This window comes from Alexandromys fortis, unplaced genomic scaffold (genome assembly GCF_014885135.2).
Source record: "Alexandromys fortis isolate MF-2015 unplaced genomic scaffold, M_Fortis_MF-2015_v1.1 scaffold_223, whole genome shotgun sequence".
NCBI classification, from domain to species: Eukaryota; Metazoa; Chordata; class Mammalia; order Rodentia; family Cricetidae; genus Alexandromys; species Alexandromys fortis.
In genome coordinates this window covers 1,696,782-1,714,079 of record NW_026068095.1, presented here as the reverse complement: position 1 = coordinate 1,714,079, position 17,298 = coordinate 1,696,782, and the positions used below count along the sequence as shown (strand labels likewise).

At 45.1% G+C, this 17,298-nt stretch overlaps 1 protein-coding gene across 1 annotated transcript in view; it reads left to right on the top strand.

The window, feature by feature from the left end:
• Etv6 (ETS variant transcription factor 6) overlaps positions 1-17,298 on the top strand; it is a 232,240-nt gene that overhangs the window by 80,009 nt on the left and 134,933 nt on the right. The window contains exon 2 of the mRNA XM_050123220.1: positions 16,570-16,699. Within this exon, the coding sequence (XP_049979177.1) occupies positions 16,570-16,699 (130 nt within the window). The remainder of the gene's footprint in view (positions 1-16,569; positions 16,700-17,298) is intronic.

Here is a 17,298-nt window from a genome sequence, read left to right as displayed (position 1 = left end):
GCCCAGTTGTTTGAGTTTCACAGTGACCCAAGAGCCTGAGAACGTGGTTCCTGTAGTTTCATTGGGAAGAATCAGGAAGTAACGAGCGTGTTTGTTCAGGTTATACTTTTGTTGTTTTTAGCATTGGGAGTAGAGGAAGGAAAGCAGATACGGGAGTCCAGGATTGACAGGGTCAAGGGTAAGGCTGGCTGTGGTCGTGTGTACCTGCAATCTCAGCTTTTGGGAAACTGAGGCAGGAAGAACATAAATTTAAGGCTAGCCTGGGCTGCACAGTAAGACCCAGTCTCGGGGTTGGGGTGTGTACGGCACATTAAGGCTTTAAGGTTTGAGGCAATGATGGTCCCTTGGGTAGAGGTTATTTGCTGCCAAGCCTGAGGACCTGAGTTTAACCCTTGGAACCCACATGGTACAAGGAGAGAACTGACCCCCGAAGGTTTTCCTCTGAACCGCCATACTGACACCCAATAGGTAAATAAATAAATACAGTTCAATAAAATGTTTTTAAGCTGTAAGGTTAATTTTAGTAAACAGTTGAGAGGGCGACTCATCCAGGAATGGTGGCGCACGCCTTTAATCCCAGCACTCAAGAAGCAGAGCCAGGCAGATCTCTGAGAGTTCGAGGCCAGCCTGGTCTACAGAGCGAGTTCCAGGACAGGCTCCAAAACTACAGAGAAACCCTGTCTCAAAAACCAACCAACCAAGAAAGCAAGCAAACAAAATTTCCTTTTAAGAAAGGGTCCACAGGTCAATCTTCAGTCATAGCCATGGGAGCCAGGCAGGGAAGAGGACCTGTCAGACCCTGGTATGCTCTTAGGGAAGTTAGAGTCTAGTGTTTTAACTCTGCGTGGAGCTTACATTTTACTTCAATTAGACCCACACCTTTCCTCAGAGCACTGAAGGTTATCGCTCAGAAAAGTTTAAACCTGTTTTATGGTTCATATTTTAGATAGCAGAACACAAACAATATTCAGCAGGGTGCCCAAGAGTTACCACTTCCTGGGCCCTGGGATCACTGGGTCTATACTAGGAGCATTGTGGCTAAGTTTAAGAATGGTTCACATGAGAAAAGTGTGTAGCACACAGCGGTAATGGGTTGGGGAGGAGAGCTGAATTTACCAAGCAGCCTCTGACAGTGCTGGGACTGGGGTTCCAGGGAAGCTTGTGAAGTGGCTTAGAGGTGGGTTGGGGGTTTGGGGAGCTGGTGGTCTCTGAGTACGGAGGCTGGAAGCATACCCATCACTTCTTCTCTGTGAACGACTTCCAGTTCAGAGGACTATCATCAGCTTTGGAGAAAGGAAGAGGAGGCGGGTCGTTCAGGTGCAGTGTCTAATGATTCTGATAGAGTGGGCACAACACTGCAGCGTGGTCCCCCATGTACCCTTGGCAGGGCGCTGCCCCTGAATGTAGCCTTCATTCGGTATACAGCATGGTAGCCATTGCCAGTGGAACCGGGTCACACAGTTGAGAGACTGAGTCTTTACTTCATTTTAAATAAATGCAACTTAAAAGCACTTGACTCGGATGTTGTTAGAAGGGTATATAAACTACTTGGGTGTATAGACTGACCCTCCCAACTTAGAGTTTTGTTATTGGTGACAGAATCGTGCTCGGTAGTCTGGACTGACCTGGAACTATGCACCATGGGCAGACCTTGAACTCTCGACAATCCTCCTGCATTAGCCTCTTAAGTGCTGGGATTACAGGCATATGCCACCACCCCCGGTTCTCCGACTGTAAATTTTATGATATTTAAATACAGACAAAAACTTTCCAGTGGAAATTTAGTGTCTCCTTCGTGATGGGCTGTATTGACAGCTAGAAATCAGATTTCAAAAACTTAGTATTTAAAAAGGCAAGGTATAGTAATATATTTAAATTAAGGATTATGTATTGATTATATGTTGAAAGAATCTTTTGGCTGCATTGAGCTAAGTGTTGTATATGATATAATGTGTATACACACACACATATATAATTTAAGCCAACTTTATTTGCCTATTTTTCTTACTGTAGCAACCAGGGACTCTTAGGTTACACCAGTGACTTACCGTAGAAGTCTGGGACAGCGTTAGGGGAGTCAGTCCTAGGTGGGGGTCTGTCAAAGAACAGTAGAACTTTCTACGGAAGTTTACTAGACCTCAAACGCTAGCCGCCCATTCCCCGCCTCCCCCCCCCCCCCCCCAGTCTGTTAGCGTGCTCTTTTATGTGGATGGGTTTGTGGCGACTGAGGGTTGGAAAAAAGGTTTTAATAAGAGCAAGTTAATTGAGAAGCTAGCTTTGCTTGTGTGTAATCACAATGATTTCCAAGTGCGCTTTTACCCCCTCACAAACCACTGATTCTCCCTGAACAAAGAAGCGTCCGCATCAGGGCTTCTGTTGTCTGTGTGTGCTCGGCATTTCTCCCAGCCGAACCTCGGTGGCTGTCAGCACGGAGTTGACTTGCTGGCAGTAAGAGTATAATCTTACCAGGGGGGAATTCCGTTGCTTAGAAGGAAATATGAGCCCTTTTACAGGTCCCATTCCAGCCACTATCACTCCAAGCGATTTTAAGAGCCCCTCCAATGTTTTTTTTTTTTTTTTTTTTTTTTTTATCGAATGTTCCAGATCTTCTTCTTCTGTCGTTGGCAATAACTGGAGCCCACAGTTGGGAATAGTGGTGAAGCTGGACTGGTGCCCTCTAGCCTGGTTGCTTTGCAGGTTGGTTTCTGAAAAATTCAGAGGAGGAATTTCAGCTTACTTTCCCTAACGGCAGCACCAGGTGAAATCCAGATGTTTGAGGCTGGGTCCTGCCGCAGTCCTGTCAGGCTGAGAACAGCACGTTGCTTGAAACAAAACAGAAAATGCTCGGAATGCCAAGATGCTTGCGTGCTGTTGAAAAATTTAACTTCCAGGAAGAACTTAGGTGTTCAGTAGCCTTTTCCTTGATAGAGTTTTCACTTCAATAGTGAGCAAATAAGTCTAAAATTCTTGAGTAAACCACTTTGGCCCTGTAGGGCTACTTTATACAGATTCTTATTTACCAAGAGCTTAAACATGGTTGTAGGTAAGTCCACTCCAGATGTGGGCGTTAGGAATGTCAACTTTATCTAGAACAGTTGTGTGGGCCATTCAAGGGGGTGGGGCTTGATGGATGCTTCGCAAACAGTGTCAGGTTGGCCCTATGCTGCTTTTGGTAGTCTGACTCCTGTAACACGAATTCTCGTTGTTCTTAATCAAAACCCAGAGTCAGATATAGGGGTTAAAGCTGAAGATTAGAGAAGCAGAGCAGGAAGCCACTACCATTTACTTCTACCGTTGCTCAGACCGAAGGGGGCGATCCTCAGACTGCCTAGATTGCACTGTGTCTCCACCAAACCTCAGACTCCAATGAGCTCTTGTCTCCTCCTCCTTATATACCTCTCTCTGCCCAGACATATCACTCCTGACTCCACCTCCCTAGTGCTAGGATTAAAGTCATGGGATCCTAAGTGCTGGGATCCCCTTTCTGTGAGTTCTATTTATTTTTAGACAGATTGAATCTTGTGTAGCCCACGGTGGTCTTGAGTGCTGGGATTGAAGGTTTATGCCACCACTCCCTGGCTTCTAGTGGTTTAGCTCTGCACTCTGATCTTCAGGCAAACTTTATTTATTAAAATACAAACAAAACATCACTACAGACTTCTGAGGGGTTAGGAAGACGTGATGGCATTTGATGAAAGGGGTTTCAGCTTGGATGAACCCTAGCGGGTTTAAGGTTCCTAGTAGTTTAAATGTTTGTCTTGTGCTGGGGATTGAACCCAGGGCTTTACACATGCTGCTTAAGTGTTCTGTGGATCAGCCATGTCTTCAGCCCTTGGCTTCTAAGGTTTTACTAAAAAGTCAACTACGGGGCTGGAGATGCTTCAGTGCTTAAGAGCATATCAGTCTTCCCGAGGCCCTCAGTTCAGCCCCCAGTACCCACATTGGACTGTTCCGAGGCACTGTAATTCCAGCTCCAGGGTTTCCAATGTCTTCCTCTGACATTTGTACCACTATGTGTACACCCACACAGACAGAAAGACACACACACACACACCCTAGAATAAAAGCAAAACAGCCGGCGGTGGTGGTGCACGCCTTTAATCCCAGCACTCGGGAGGCAGATGCAGGCGGATCTCTGAGTTCAAGGCCAGCCTGGTCTACAAGAGCTAGTGCCAGGACAGGCTCCAAAGCTACAGAGAAACCCTGTCTCGAAAAACTTAAAAAAAAAAAAAAAAAACAAACATAAATCTTGATAAAGCAGTGGTGTTTGCTCAGATTTGTTATCATCAGCTGATGGTTCAGTGTGCAGAAATATGAACCTGATCACAAGCTGCAAGGTTCTTCCTTTAGTCAGAAATGTATCCCATCGGTCACCCTAATATAGAGTACCAACAGCAGACTAAGGGAATTTCTCCCAAAGTCTAGCTTGGCCAACCTGTGAGTCTACTGGTGTTGCTGATGAGTGAGTGGTGACTTAGATGCAGGTGATTAAATGTAGTGACATCAATGAAAAACACACCCCAGCATGGGTGACAACTCACAACAGTGGCTTTTTGGAGCTCTCTATAACTGCGGCCAGTCAGCCGTAGCATGCATCTCCTGCCTCCTGGCGATCGTCCATGAAAATTAACTTTCTAGACGGGGCTTTCCTGGTAAGCTGGAGCTGCTGTAAGTCTTAAGAGCCTCCTTCTTCCCTAGAGGAGGCCATGTTTGAATCAAAGTCTTGACTGCCGTCTTGGGAGCCATTCCCTCTGAAGACTAAACAGTGGCTTTCTGGGCTCTAAGCTACATGCCCTGTCTCTAGTACAGTGGTCTTCAACCTTCCTGAGGCTGTGGCCCTTTAATACAGTTCCCCATTCGCTGCTACTTCACTGTAATTTTGCCACTGTTATAAACTATAATGCGGATGTCTGTGCTTTCCGGTGGTCTTAGGTGACAACCCCCCTTCCCAAGGGCGAGACCCACAGGCTGAGAACTACTTCTAGGAGAAGGGTCTGAGGCCCAAGGAGGTGGAAGAGAAGGGAGGGAGGACAGACCAGAAAGGGAGTAAGCTCCATTTCCACCTGCTTCTCTGTTAACCTTGCCATGCTCCTGCCGCATATACCTCAAGGGCAGAGAACAAAGTTCTGTACCAAACTTTATGGCCCCTGGGGCAATTGGGACAGTGGGGAGAGAGAGAGAGAGAGAGAGAGAGAGAGAGAGAGAGAGAGAGGGGAAGCTGAGCGGAGCAGTTCTTCATGTATAGGTGGGGTGGTATGTCCCAGAAGCTCTCTGTATTACATTGGTCACCTGTTTCATGGTGAAAGACAGCACAGTGGTGATTCACTCAGGGGGGGGGGTACAGTTGGCACAGAGAGTGAGACAAAATCATTTACCATATGTCTTCACTTGTTTCCGTCTTGATTTCAGACGGTGATTCTCAGTCTCAGCTGCAAACATCAGAATCAGAATCTAGGAGGGTTAATATTAATTAATATTAGGCTCACATCCCCCACTGACTCTGATTTGCTTGGATACTGGGGCTAATTTAATTTGTTTAAGTTCTTCTGGATAATTCTGATGTTCAGCCAAGATTGAGAATACCTGATCAAAAATGTGTGTTTCCTAAATTGTTAACTGATCCCTAATCCCCAAGGTACGTACGAATCTAAGTATATTTTTCATATACCATCGAATAATTGAATAATAACAGTTTTAATGAAGGCATGGGATCTTATATAAAATAGATGGTTAATTGGTCTTTAAAACACGGTAAGAGTGTAGTAATTGAGTTTCCTTATATTTTTAGCTGCTTCATATTCTGCTCACTAGTGTTATTATTGCACATGTATACTCATATTTCATTCTCAGTTACTTATTGTTGATAGCAGTATTAATACCAGTGGCATCTCTGTAGTAATAATCACTTATCAGCAAGACTCGTTTCAATAATAAATCACCAGAAACCCAAACTCCCAGATCTCTCTAACCTTGACCACAGTGAGGAAGGAGCTGACTCTTTCTAATCCTGAACCTTTGGGCCCACGAGTTGGAAAATTCCGTAGGTTTTGTTTCTGACAAGTACAGATGGAGATTATTTTCTGAAGGTAGAGTCCCTGGTTGCAAGGTAGTTTAATCTCCCGTCTGGGGGAGGGGCGTCACAGGATTCTGCCTCCTCGGTTTGGTGCCTTCACATCAAAGACCAGTTGTCTCCCATTTAAAATACCAGGATAGGTTAAATCTTCAAGCCTGCGGTAGGTGGGACTTTCCGTCACTCTTCAGAACTGGACTTTGTCTGTACCGAAGTCCTGTCATTCTGAAAGCCCAGAAATACTATATAAGGCTCTTCTTATTTTTTTCAGCAGCATGATGTAGCAGTAAAGGCTGGATGGTATTAGCCTGGTGTCTCAGGAACACTGGGATGGGGACTTACTATTTCTTTATTGCTTTTAAACAGTGTTAAGTGGTTGCATTGCAAATTGTTTTGGTAGTAAACATTTGCTAGAGACGTAAATCTTTGCTGACTTAATTTAAGCTCATTTCTCTAGATATTTCGGGACTTGTTTCCCTGCCCCCTCTCCATTTAGTTTTATTTCCCAGCCCAAGGCAGCCTGAGAATCACCTAATAGGTCCAGAACAAGAGAATTCTTCTAACCTTGCTAGTTCTTGTGGCCTGCTGGAGTTGGGGGATCAGTTAAGACCCCAGCCTTTCTGGAGCTGCCTAGCCTGGGCCAACAGCACAGCTCTCCAAAATGCAGGCTGTCACTGAGTGTGGCTGACATTGGGATTAGAATGTCAACCTGTCCTCACTCTACTGGCTGATTTTGAAAACCTTAAGTTTCTTACTGGCCACCAGTGGCCCACTTAAGCTGTGGGTGTGTTACAAAGAGATATCACAGGATTGAAAGTTTTCTCAGTTTTAAAAGAGATCTAAGCTGCTGCCGCCACCACCACCCCATCCCACCTCAACAGCCTTTGCTACCAACTTGCTGGCATTGTGAGCCTGACTTCCAGGATACAGTCATTAAAGAAAGAAGAAAGAGAACGGTGCTGTGTAACAGAGGAGAAAACTACGGGGGAGGCGGGGAAGAGGTGAGCATTTAGGAAGCCACACAAAGCAGGAAGTGGGATTCATAGTTACTGCGCTGGTGGTGCCTTAGCAGTCTGCAAGAGTCTGACCTTGGACTTCACCTCAGCCCAGGCCTTCAGTGCCCTAAATCCCAGGATAGCTCCCACACCAGGGGCACAGTGAGCGATTCACAGGGGCTATCGTGTGGCAGTGGCACATGCCTGGAAGGTCTCTTCTCATTTGTGGGATGAAATTGAGAAGCCTCGCTAATAGCGCCCCCGATACAAGTAAATAGCAACTCTCTCAGTTCATTACTTGTTAGCCCCAGGCAGGGACTGCGCAGATTGGCTAATTGTAATAGCCAAACCATTAAAGGGAATAGCATTAATGGAGGAGAAAGCCGCTAATATGGTAGCTGAACTTGGCCACTGTGTTGTGCCCAGGGTAGAGGCTGCTGCTAACTGAAGTACCTGTTCGTTCTGCCTCTGGAAATTGCCAGGAAGAAAGGATTTAGTGACCCTCTTTCAAACGGTGAATCCAAAACTCAGGGGCGTCTCTGGGTAACTCTGACATTGAGCTTAATTTTCCCCAGAGGTAGCACTCAATGGCTATGCATAAGTAAAAATACTCACCTTTCCTACGGTGAACAGCGCTGCTGGAACACTCTGAGAGCACACACACTTTTATGGCGTCTCTAGGAGCCGGGATGTGAACTGCCAAGCTCATCAGTTCTCAGCTTCGAGCAATTGTGGCATCATAGCCAGGACTAGGGTTCAGTCTAGGGCTGGGAATGGCGTGAATTTAATTTTCCTGTCCAGATCTGAAGCTTGTAACCTTGCTTGCATGTGCATGATGCTGGAGCCCAGCCAAATGAGCTAACCATCCGTGCATCCAAAGAGCTGGGCCGGCTCCATAGTCCTCCCTGGAAACCACAACCTGGCATTAAAAGGGATCCCAGCTTTAGCTGCCGCTTGCTATTCATGTCAGAAATATCTGAGAAATTCAGAAAAGTTAAAAAAAAAAAAGAAAAGAATTTTATGCCGTCTCAGGAGTGGAAAGTGTCTTAATTAAAATATTTTAAAATTGGAACAATAAAGAAATGTATTTGAGTTGGTCTTTCTTTCTTTCTTTCTTTCTTTCTTTCTTTCTTTCTTTCTTTCTTTCTTTCTTTCTTTCTTTCTTTCTTTCTTTCTTTCTTTCTAAAGCTTTTGTACCCTAGTTCTAAAATCTCCTGCTTTTAAACCTTGTATCCAGTACAAGCTTAGAGTCTAATTGATAGACAGGTGGATATAATGTTCAGGTTGTGTTTGGGGCCACTTTTGAGTACACTGTTGTTAACAAGCTTTGGCTTCCCAGAGAGTCTCAGACTCTATCAATGCAGCATCTTGGAATTATAAAGCCCGTGCGTGAGCCCCCAGTGCATGCGGAAGCCCCTTTTAGAAAACCTCCCTGTCTGAGCCTCAGTCAGCTTTAGAGGAAGCAATCTCCACACAGGTAATGCCGTAGCTGTTGGCTGGTCCTTTCCCCTAGTGCTCAGGTCTGTATTACCCGGCTCCACCTCCTAAGTCTACAGTTGCTGTTGTTTTAGTTTGAGTAAGTATCCTCCAAAGGCGTGGCACCACCGGAAGGTAAAATAACCTTTTAAACGACGGGAACTTAGGGACTGGAAAGATGTCCCAGTGGTTAAGAGCACTGGCTGCTCTTCTAGAGGACCTGGGTTTGATTCTCAGCACACACAAGGTGGCTCACAGACGTCTGTAACTCCATTCCGTGGGATCACATGCCTTCTGTGGGGCTCTGTGAGCACATGAGGCAGACGACTTTTTTTTTAAGGGGAAGGAAAGGAAGGAGAGAGAGATTTGAACTAGTGAAAAGATCTTCAGACCATATGCCATTGAAAGGGACATTGGGATAGATAAGTCCCTCCTTTTCTCTGTTTGCTTCCTTGTTTTGAGTTAAGTGATCTAAGCTCTCCTGCCAGCTTTTGCTGCCTTGTCACAGACCCAGAACCACAAGGCCTGTTGATCCCGGGCTGGAACCTCTAAAATTGATAGCTAAGACAAGACTGTCCTCTTTTTCATACATTGACTGTCTCCGTACTTGCTACAGTGATAGAATGCTGACTGATACACAAGGGGTCCCCCGTTCTTATACTTACTCGTCTGATACTGAAAGCTGCTGTTGAGGATCCCAAGACTTAAAGGGTCGGAAGACCACTGACCACTTTTGTTCTTGCTGACTTTACCCTTCCTCATTTAGGAGTGTCCATCCCCAAGCCCTTGATGGAGCTTTTCCTGGACAATGTCCACTGTGATTTCTGAGGTCAGACCTACCTCCTTATGGCATAAGATGTTCCTGTTGTATCAAGTCAGTGTTGACAGGGTCCTGTCCTCCTTGCTTTTTCTTTTCTTTTAAAAAATCTCATCTACGTATTTAGATTTGCTGTTCTTGAAGAATTGGAAAGAATTTAGTAAGAGAAATGGCTTCTTGTTGTTAAAGAAAACCTTAGAGATAAAAAGTAAGATATTTTTGCTCGGCAGTAGCCAAGATCAGATTTCTGTACAGTGTAAAGCAGTTAAACACACAAGCAATCTCTAGATGCTTCACTGGTCCTACTGATTGTCTCAAAGTAAACACACACCCCTGTGTGAATTCTAATGGCTGTTCCTGTGCAGAGGCCATATGGGGACAAACTCCACAGACATTATATGCTCTCTGTGTTTTAGCCAAATTCATTTACTTACTGCTCATAAGATACATTGCAGGCTTAGGAACGTGGGTACCTAGGCTTTGACAGTTCTGTTGGATGAGCCACTGGTGTCCCCTGAGAACTGAGGTCAGGTGCAAAGCTAGGAGCTATCCCAAGGACACTGCACTTCGTACAGTCGCAGCTTAGGTCTCAGGGTTCCTCATAAGCTACAAAGCCATTATCGAATGGGCGATGGTACTTAAATGCAACTTCTTGTTCCTCCTTCTTAGAGGCAGTTCACTGGAGAAGTGGAGTTAGACCAGCCTACACCTACATTCCCAGTGCTGTTGTCTCCCAAGCTGGTGACTGAACAGGTTGCTTCATCTCCCCCTACAATCTTCAAATCAGGTTTCCTACTGTGAACTGGAGATAAGGATGATGTCCTGGCAGCTTTCTTATGGGGTTGAAGTAAAGCAACCAACCCCCAATGAGAAGCACACAACTTCTCTTAATGGTTTCTGGAATTTTGAAGTGACTGTATTTTCCAGCTGTATTTATATGTCGAGATATATGTGCTAAGTGTTTATATGTGATATGGGTAGAATGATACAGCATTGCTTTTCTTTTTATTATTGTTTTCTTTTGTTGTTGTTGTTGTTGTTGATTGTTTGCAGTGCTGGGACCTTGTGTGTGTTGACTAAACTCTACCACTGAGCTACACGGCTAGCTCCACCATAGAATTTAATTTCTAGAAACCCAACGACTTACAAGTTGTTTAATTAATAATGCTGAGTATAGAGGCGTGAACTCGGTGAACACTGCAATACTTCTTGATGTTAGGGAAGGAAGCATCTTAGTGATGCTTTAGTGCGAGGCTTAGTCACAGAGGTTATTATGTGCTTTCCCCTTACCACAGCTGATAAGTGTGGGGAAAAGGAAGGCTGAAGGCAGTGTGATTTAACTTTGTCCATTTGACAGACACAATGCATTGTCTTCTCATTTTAGGGTGAAACTGGTGGTGCGGGCAAGAAACCACCTGTTTTGTCCATCTTCAGAGACTTCCAGAGAAAACGGTGCTTGGTTAGATCGACAGAGCCTAGTTCTTGGGAAGAGCCCCACCAGCTGAGTGTGTGACTGTCCGGCGCACCCTCTTCCTAGGGCAGCTTGGGCCATTAGGCTAACTCGGGGAGGAGGCTTCAGAGACCAGGAATGTGGTTCCCACCCATGTAACTTCCCACAGGGAACTCCCATTTGTCTTCCTTGAGATACTGTTGTGTATCCTGCCAGCGAGTTTTAAAAAGCAGACACCATTTGGGTTGTCCAGTGGCTGTCCACATAGATGTTTCTCTTGGGATGGGCCTGGTTACCAAGAAGCACTTGGGCTCTTGGTTTTGGAAGTCTCCTGAACCTTCCTGGGAGGAGAAGAAACCACCCTAACCTCACTTCTACATGTGCTTGTCTATTTTACTGTTCATGTGTGTCTGGATATCTCTGATGGTCTTTCCTCGCCCCAGACTCTGGGGCACATAGTCTTTCTAGGGACAGTTCAGAAATAATATCCGTGGCTGCATGCACATAGTTTATCACATCTTTTTAGTTTATCACACTGAGTTTTGGGTCAGACAAAATAATGAATTTATTTATTTTTTTAACAAGTAAGAAAATAGATGTTTGGGAGTCTGTTAGTTTAGGTTTTTACTTGCATCTGTAATGCCAAAGACTTAGAAAATGGTACAGGTACATTTTTATTCATCTGTTTTTTTTTTAAAAAAAATAATGTAGAGATAATGGCTTGTTAATAAAAGCATGCTTATGAAAAGTGTATTTAGTGAAAGCCAACACCACCAACCTTGAATCATTCTGCAGCCAGAATATATTTAAGTAATTGTATGCTTTAATTGTCCTGCTGCTTTGATAAAATACCCTGACAGAGAGCAACTTAACAAAGGGTTACTTTGGTTCACAGTTCCATGGATAGTTCATCATGATCAGGAGATCATCGTAGCATGAGTTTGAGACAGCTGGCTCTGTTGCTTCCACAGTGCAGAAAGAGAGTGTCCTTGTTTAGCCTTTCTCTTTTGTGTATAGTTCAGGACCACAACCCAGGGAATGGTGCCACTCACAGTAGGCTGGTCTCCTCACCCCAGTTATCCTAATCACAGGCATGCCTACAGGCTCATCTCCCTGTTGATTCCAGAGCTGATTGAGTTGGCATTTGAGATGCCATTAACCATGGCAATGAATATTCCTGCTTGCTTAGTAATCACAGAACAGACCTTGTCAGAGGAGGGGTTTCTTCTGCGCAGTCTATCGGTATTGGCTACACAACAAGCATTGGTTTCCCCCCTAACTTTTAGAGACTGGGCTGGTCTGATCATACATCTGCTTATACATCTTATCTGGGTTTAGTGTCTCTTGTGGTGGATAGTAGCATGCAACAGGAGAGAGGCACTTGTCGTGGAATTCTTCCCATAACTCCAGGAAAAGTCACCACTCGGTCCCATGACACTCCTCAGGACTTTCTACGCAGGCTTCAGAAACCAAATTGGAGATAGACTCTCGGTGTTTGCACTCTGGTTGAAGCAATCTCTAGAAAGAATTCCTCAATCAAGGACATCTAAGCTTTTTGAAATAACTCGTTAACCGTCTTTGCACAGGAACACCGGCTTTACTCCTGTTCTTGATTCACAAAGTGCTTTGTCTGTATTCCCAGAAGGGGTTTGCTTAGCAGTAGGTGCTAACCCAACCCCTCGGCCTTTTCAGATAGCATGCGAATGGACCAGAGAAGTCCTCATAATTTGCAGCAGTTCTATATTGAATAATTCAGGAGAGTCAAGTCCTCATGGTGTTAGCAATTCTGTGCTTCTGACCCTTCTAGACCATGTGGCCTGAGGACAGGGGAGTGGAAGCCAAGATGCCATTTTCCTGTACTAGATGAGTGAGCCTCTTATGTGGCCTTTTCAAGTTGACAGGCTAAAAATAAGTAGAATAAAATTGGTACCCTTCATTAGCCCTTCATGCTCTGTGGACGGCATTAAAGGGAGATGTAAATAATTTCCAATTCAGTGAGGTGCTCTTATAGGAACATGCGTTTTAAACAGCGTTCTATCATGGTTAGTAGCATTTGCATTTCAGCCCTCGCCTTCAACCATCTCGGCTTTCCTTTGCCTCTCTGAAGTTCTTTTGTACCTTCTTCATTCCTCATGGAGATTTCAGTTGATGTCAAAAGTCACAGCGCTTCCCTTTAGCCCAGCCCCTTGGCGTGGCAGGTTGTGTCTGCAGAATTGAGAGAGCAGCATTCCCCTACCTCCCAGCATCTAAGCAGCAACGCACCCGCCCGCATCAGCATGTTTAATCACAGCGTGGACTTCCATCCGTGGCTCATGCTTTACAATACCTGAGTGCATTCATATCCCTGTCTATACAATTTAATTTAATTAGAGCCAGGCTTATAATCCTCGTGGAAAAAAATCCTTACTGCTCCCAGTTTTAAAATAAAGTGCCTTTGGCTTTCATCTGGTTGACAATTTGCTTTAAAGGTGAATGAGCCAATGGTTACTAATCTAGACACCTTTTCTTTGGGTAGAGTCAAACAAGAGCAATAGCGGTGGTGAGAATAAAGGGGCCACTTGCTTTAGAATGTTGGATGTGAGTCCCCTTTAAGCCCTCTGTGTAAAAGTCTCTGAGATAGCCATGCCTAGTTTTTCTAGTAGCCGGTAGCTGCTGCTGAGCCAGTATAGATGTTAAGCACATGGCTATAGTGAAAGAGTAAAAACTGAGTACCATGTAAGTCAGGCTAGAAGTTAGACAAAGTACATTCCTTCTTCAGCGTAGGCTTCCTAGCTGTTTATTCTGTTCTTCTCAGAAAAGAGCCCACATACCAGGAACAGCCTCCCAGGGTCTTTGCTGGCTGCTAAGCCCCGGGGTCCAGTAGGTAATCATTGTTGCCCACAGGTTGCTCAAGGCCTGAGAAGCACAACTGACCTTTTTCCCCTTTGTGGTTGAAGTAGCTACTCCCATGTTGTGGATGGGGTCTGAACCTTTCACAGCCTGACTTCCGCTTACAGCTTCCCAATCAGGTTCCAGAATCAATCAGGCTCTGGCCTGCTGCTGGTAGATCTCGTCATGCGAGAGTGTGACTCTCTCTAATACTACTGGACAGGGAGCATCGCACAGGGTCCAAGAGCCAGCACTGACACATGCCATCACTGTAGTTGTGAGGTCAGGAACTTTGTAGAAGTGAACGCTTACTAAGCAGCTGCAGTGTGCCAAAGGCACAGCACAACAATAAAATTGCAGTCAGGAATAGATGCGCTATGCAGGTGACTCCAGCCAGACCCTGGTTGCTGGGCTGATGGTAAAATCTCCCACAATGCAAAGTAGAAACTTCTGTGGTGGGAGACTGCCATGTAGGGGCCTCCTCTCTTACAGACAAGCATGAGGTTCTTGTGAGCCCTTGCTTTGAGATAGAGCTCATTATATTATGAAATACCATCTCTCTCTCTCTTTTTTCTCACCCTTGTGCATGCCATTTGAGGGCCCCTTGACGGTACCGGGCTTCTCCATCAATAGTTTCACTTATGTAAAAAATATAACAAAACAAAGCTGTTTGTGGACCTGGAGTTAGCTATTGATAACTAAATGTGATTAGACTGGGGACTTGTTTGAGGAGCATAGAGAATTTATTCAATGATGTCATAGTCGTGTGGTTGAAGTGCTCAAAAGCTTATTTGCACCTGGGATGGGGAGCCCTCTCTAGATTTAAGATGTGCTTCGCATATACAAGAGAGGTTGTTGCCTCTCTTACCCACAGGCCCCAAAACAGACACTCAAACACTAGAAAGAGTAACTTACGTGTCTATTAGAATTACTTGAAATACCCAGTGTTTAGGGTTTCTGTCTGTTTGTTTTGTTTTTAAAAAAGGGAAGTTGGATGTTTTGCATCTTGAGACATCTCGGTTGACATAGAAATCCAGTCTAGGTACATGGGAACCTAGACTGGAATGAGATCTTCATCAGGATCGTTGAATGATGCGTGTTTAAACAGTACTCTGGCTGACTCCTTGCTGCTCGAAGATGCCTTAGGGGAAGTATGGCGATTCCATATGGAAACTATAATATGTATATATTTTCATTTAAAATTAAAATTTACCATGCCAAGTGCTGAATTTTCCAGGTTCTGAGCAGAAGAAAGCTTGACTTTGGTTCCAGGGCCAAGGGGACTCCTGCTCTCCCCCTTCCTTCCCCTTGCCTATTTGATAAAATACACAGCATTAAAGATCTGTCTTTCCAAGGAAAATGTAAGGACCTGCCCTGCCCCCCTCCCCTTTTTGAGGCTCAGCCTTATGTAGCCCAGGCTGGCTCTTTTGAACTTCTTTTATCTACCTTTCGAGGACTGCACACCTGGCCAACCCCTCCTGGCTTCACCCTCGTCTAGAATTTACTGTTGCCCCTGAAATCTGTTTTCCTAGTCTCAACTCACTGATCTTTCCTCCAGGCTGATTTTTGGACCTTGCATTTCTCTCTTTTGTTTGTCCAGTTATATCAAAGGCACCGTTGTAAGTCAGGTTTACTGTGTGGACTGCAAGTCGGGCTGGTGGTTGCTGTTGTAGATTGCAGCTGCAAATTGTGCGTCTGCTCTTGCTGAACACAGTAGTTGTTTCCAAGTTACTGTTATAAAAACCCTTCTCCGATCGCTCGTTGGGCTTTAATTGATCCAGCAAATACTGATTGCGTAAGGTTGAATGGTGGGTCTGTTATAGCCCCGCTCACCTCCTTGTCTGCTGATGAGTATCTCAGTCATTGTCAAATAGATTTGAAAAGATCCCTGGAACACTTCAAAGAGAACGGAAGTAATTGTTTGTGACGGGAAGGAAGAGAGAGCAAGGGGATCCTTGTTCATGTAGATATTGAAGAAGAGACGTTTAAACACTGGCTGTTTGGGGTTGTGGTTTTGGTATAGCGAGATAGTGAAAGAAAATTAATTAAATCATCTGGGGCTATAACTCAGTCGGTAAAGCGCTTGCTGAGCGTGTACGGAGCTCTGCGTTAGCACTGAATAACCAGGCATGGTCACACGTATGTAATCTCAGCATTCAGAAGATAGAAGCAGGAGTGTCAGGTTTTGGAGGCCAGCCTGAGCTACATACATAGTGCGTTGGAGGCCAACCTGGGCTGTCAGAGACCACTTCTCAGAAATGAAGACAAAAAAATAAATCTAGATCTTAAGTCTTTGGACTTAGAAACCGTCACTTTCCCACTTACTGGTACAGCTCGCTCTTGCTCTTGCTGGATTCGAGTATCGAATCATACTCTGATTAGAAGCTGGGGATCTTGCCAGAGAAGCGGAAGCCTGGTTTGAATGCATTGGTGACATTCAGTATGTGACTTGGAAGAATAATGTTGGGGAGTTGCTTTGGAAGGCTACTCTCAGACTTCTTGTTTTCCCTTGCTCATCTTGCCTCTCCTTATTCTGGTAACAAACCAGTGGTGTGGACCCTTATTGACCTGAGCCCAGTTTTCACCTTTCCAGTGTTTTTTATTTGCTTGTTTTGTTTTTAAATTAAAACAGAGGCATTTAAAAGGTGGTATTACTCAAGGGCATGCCTAATCCGATGATGCCAGTGGGCTGCATGTATCCCAGGGTAACTGTGTCTGTGCCCCAACACAGTTGTTGACAATGGGGCCATGCTGTGGCATCAGATGGTTGGACACCTCTGGTAGGGGCTCTCTGGGCAGGCTGCTGTCGCACAGACCCCTCCCGCCTTTTGCTCAGTTTCCCTCCTCCATTGCAACATTTCATTTTCTTTTCTCTCTCCCCTTTTCCTAACAGCAGGAACGAATTTCATATACACCTCCGGAGAGTCCAGTAGCCAGCTACGGGTCCTCAACTCCGCTTCATGTTCCAGTGCCTCGAGCGCTCAGGATGGAGGAAGACTCGATCCACCTGCCAGCGCACCTGCGTGAGTGTTTTTTACCTTCGAGGTGATGGAGGTTGGGAAGGGGAAGCGCGCACAGAATGCTGACCCAGGTGGATCCCTGGGAGAAGCTCTGGCTTTGAGATGGTGCTCGCGGGACTTGGCCAGCTGTCCTGGAATCTTTGACCTTCTCCCCATAATGGCTCTGAAAAGTTTGACATTCTTGACCCTTATTTTCTCAGTATTTTCATTCGTATCTGATGAAGACATGACTGGGGGGAAAAAAGCTAGAAATACCTAACAGATGACAGAGTTAATGTAATCTAGGAGGCCAAATGAGTTGTTGTTTTTTCTCAAGGTTTTTATCTCTAAGTTCATGCTTACTCCAGCTTCATATTTTATTTTATTCGGTTGTGAATTCAGACTCATTGTTTTTTAAAGTTACTTGTGAATGGGGGAGGGTTGGGTTGGGGTGTGTGCCAAGGTACGTATGTGGAGATCAGCGGCAGGGCATCTTTGGGGAGTTGGCTCTCTGCTTTCACCGTTGGTGCTGAGGAGGTGTGACCTGGCAGAGCGCCTTCACTTGCCATGCTGGCCCCTTCCCTTGACCCCTGCTTTATTTGTAAGCCACAGCCTTCCCTTCT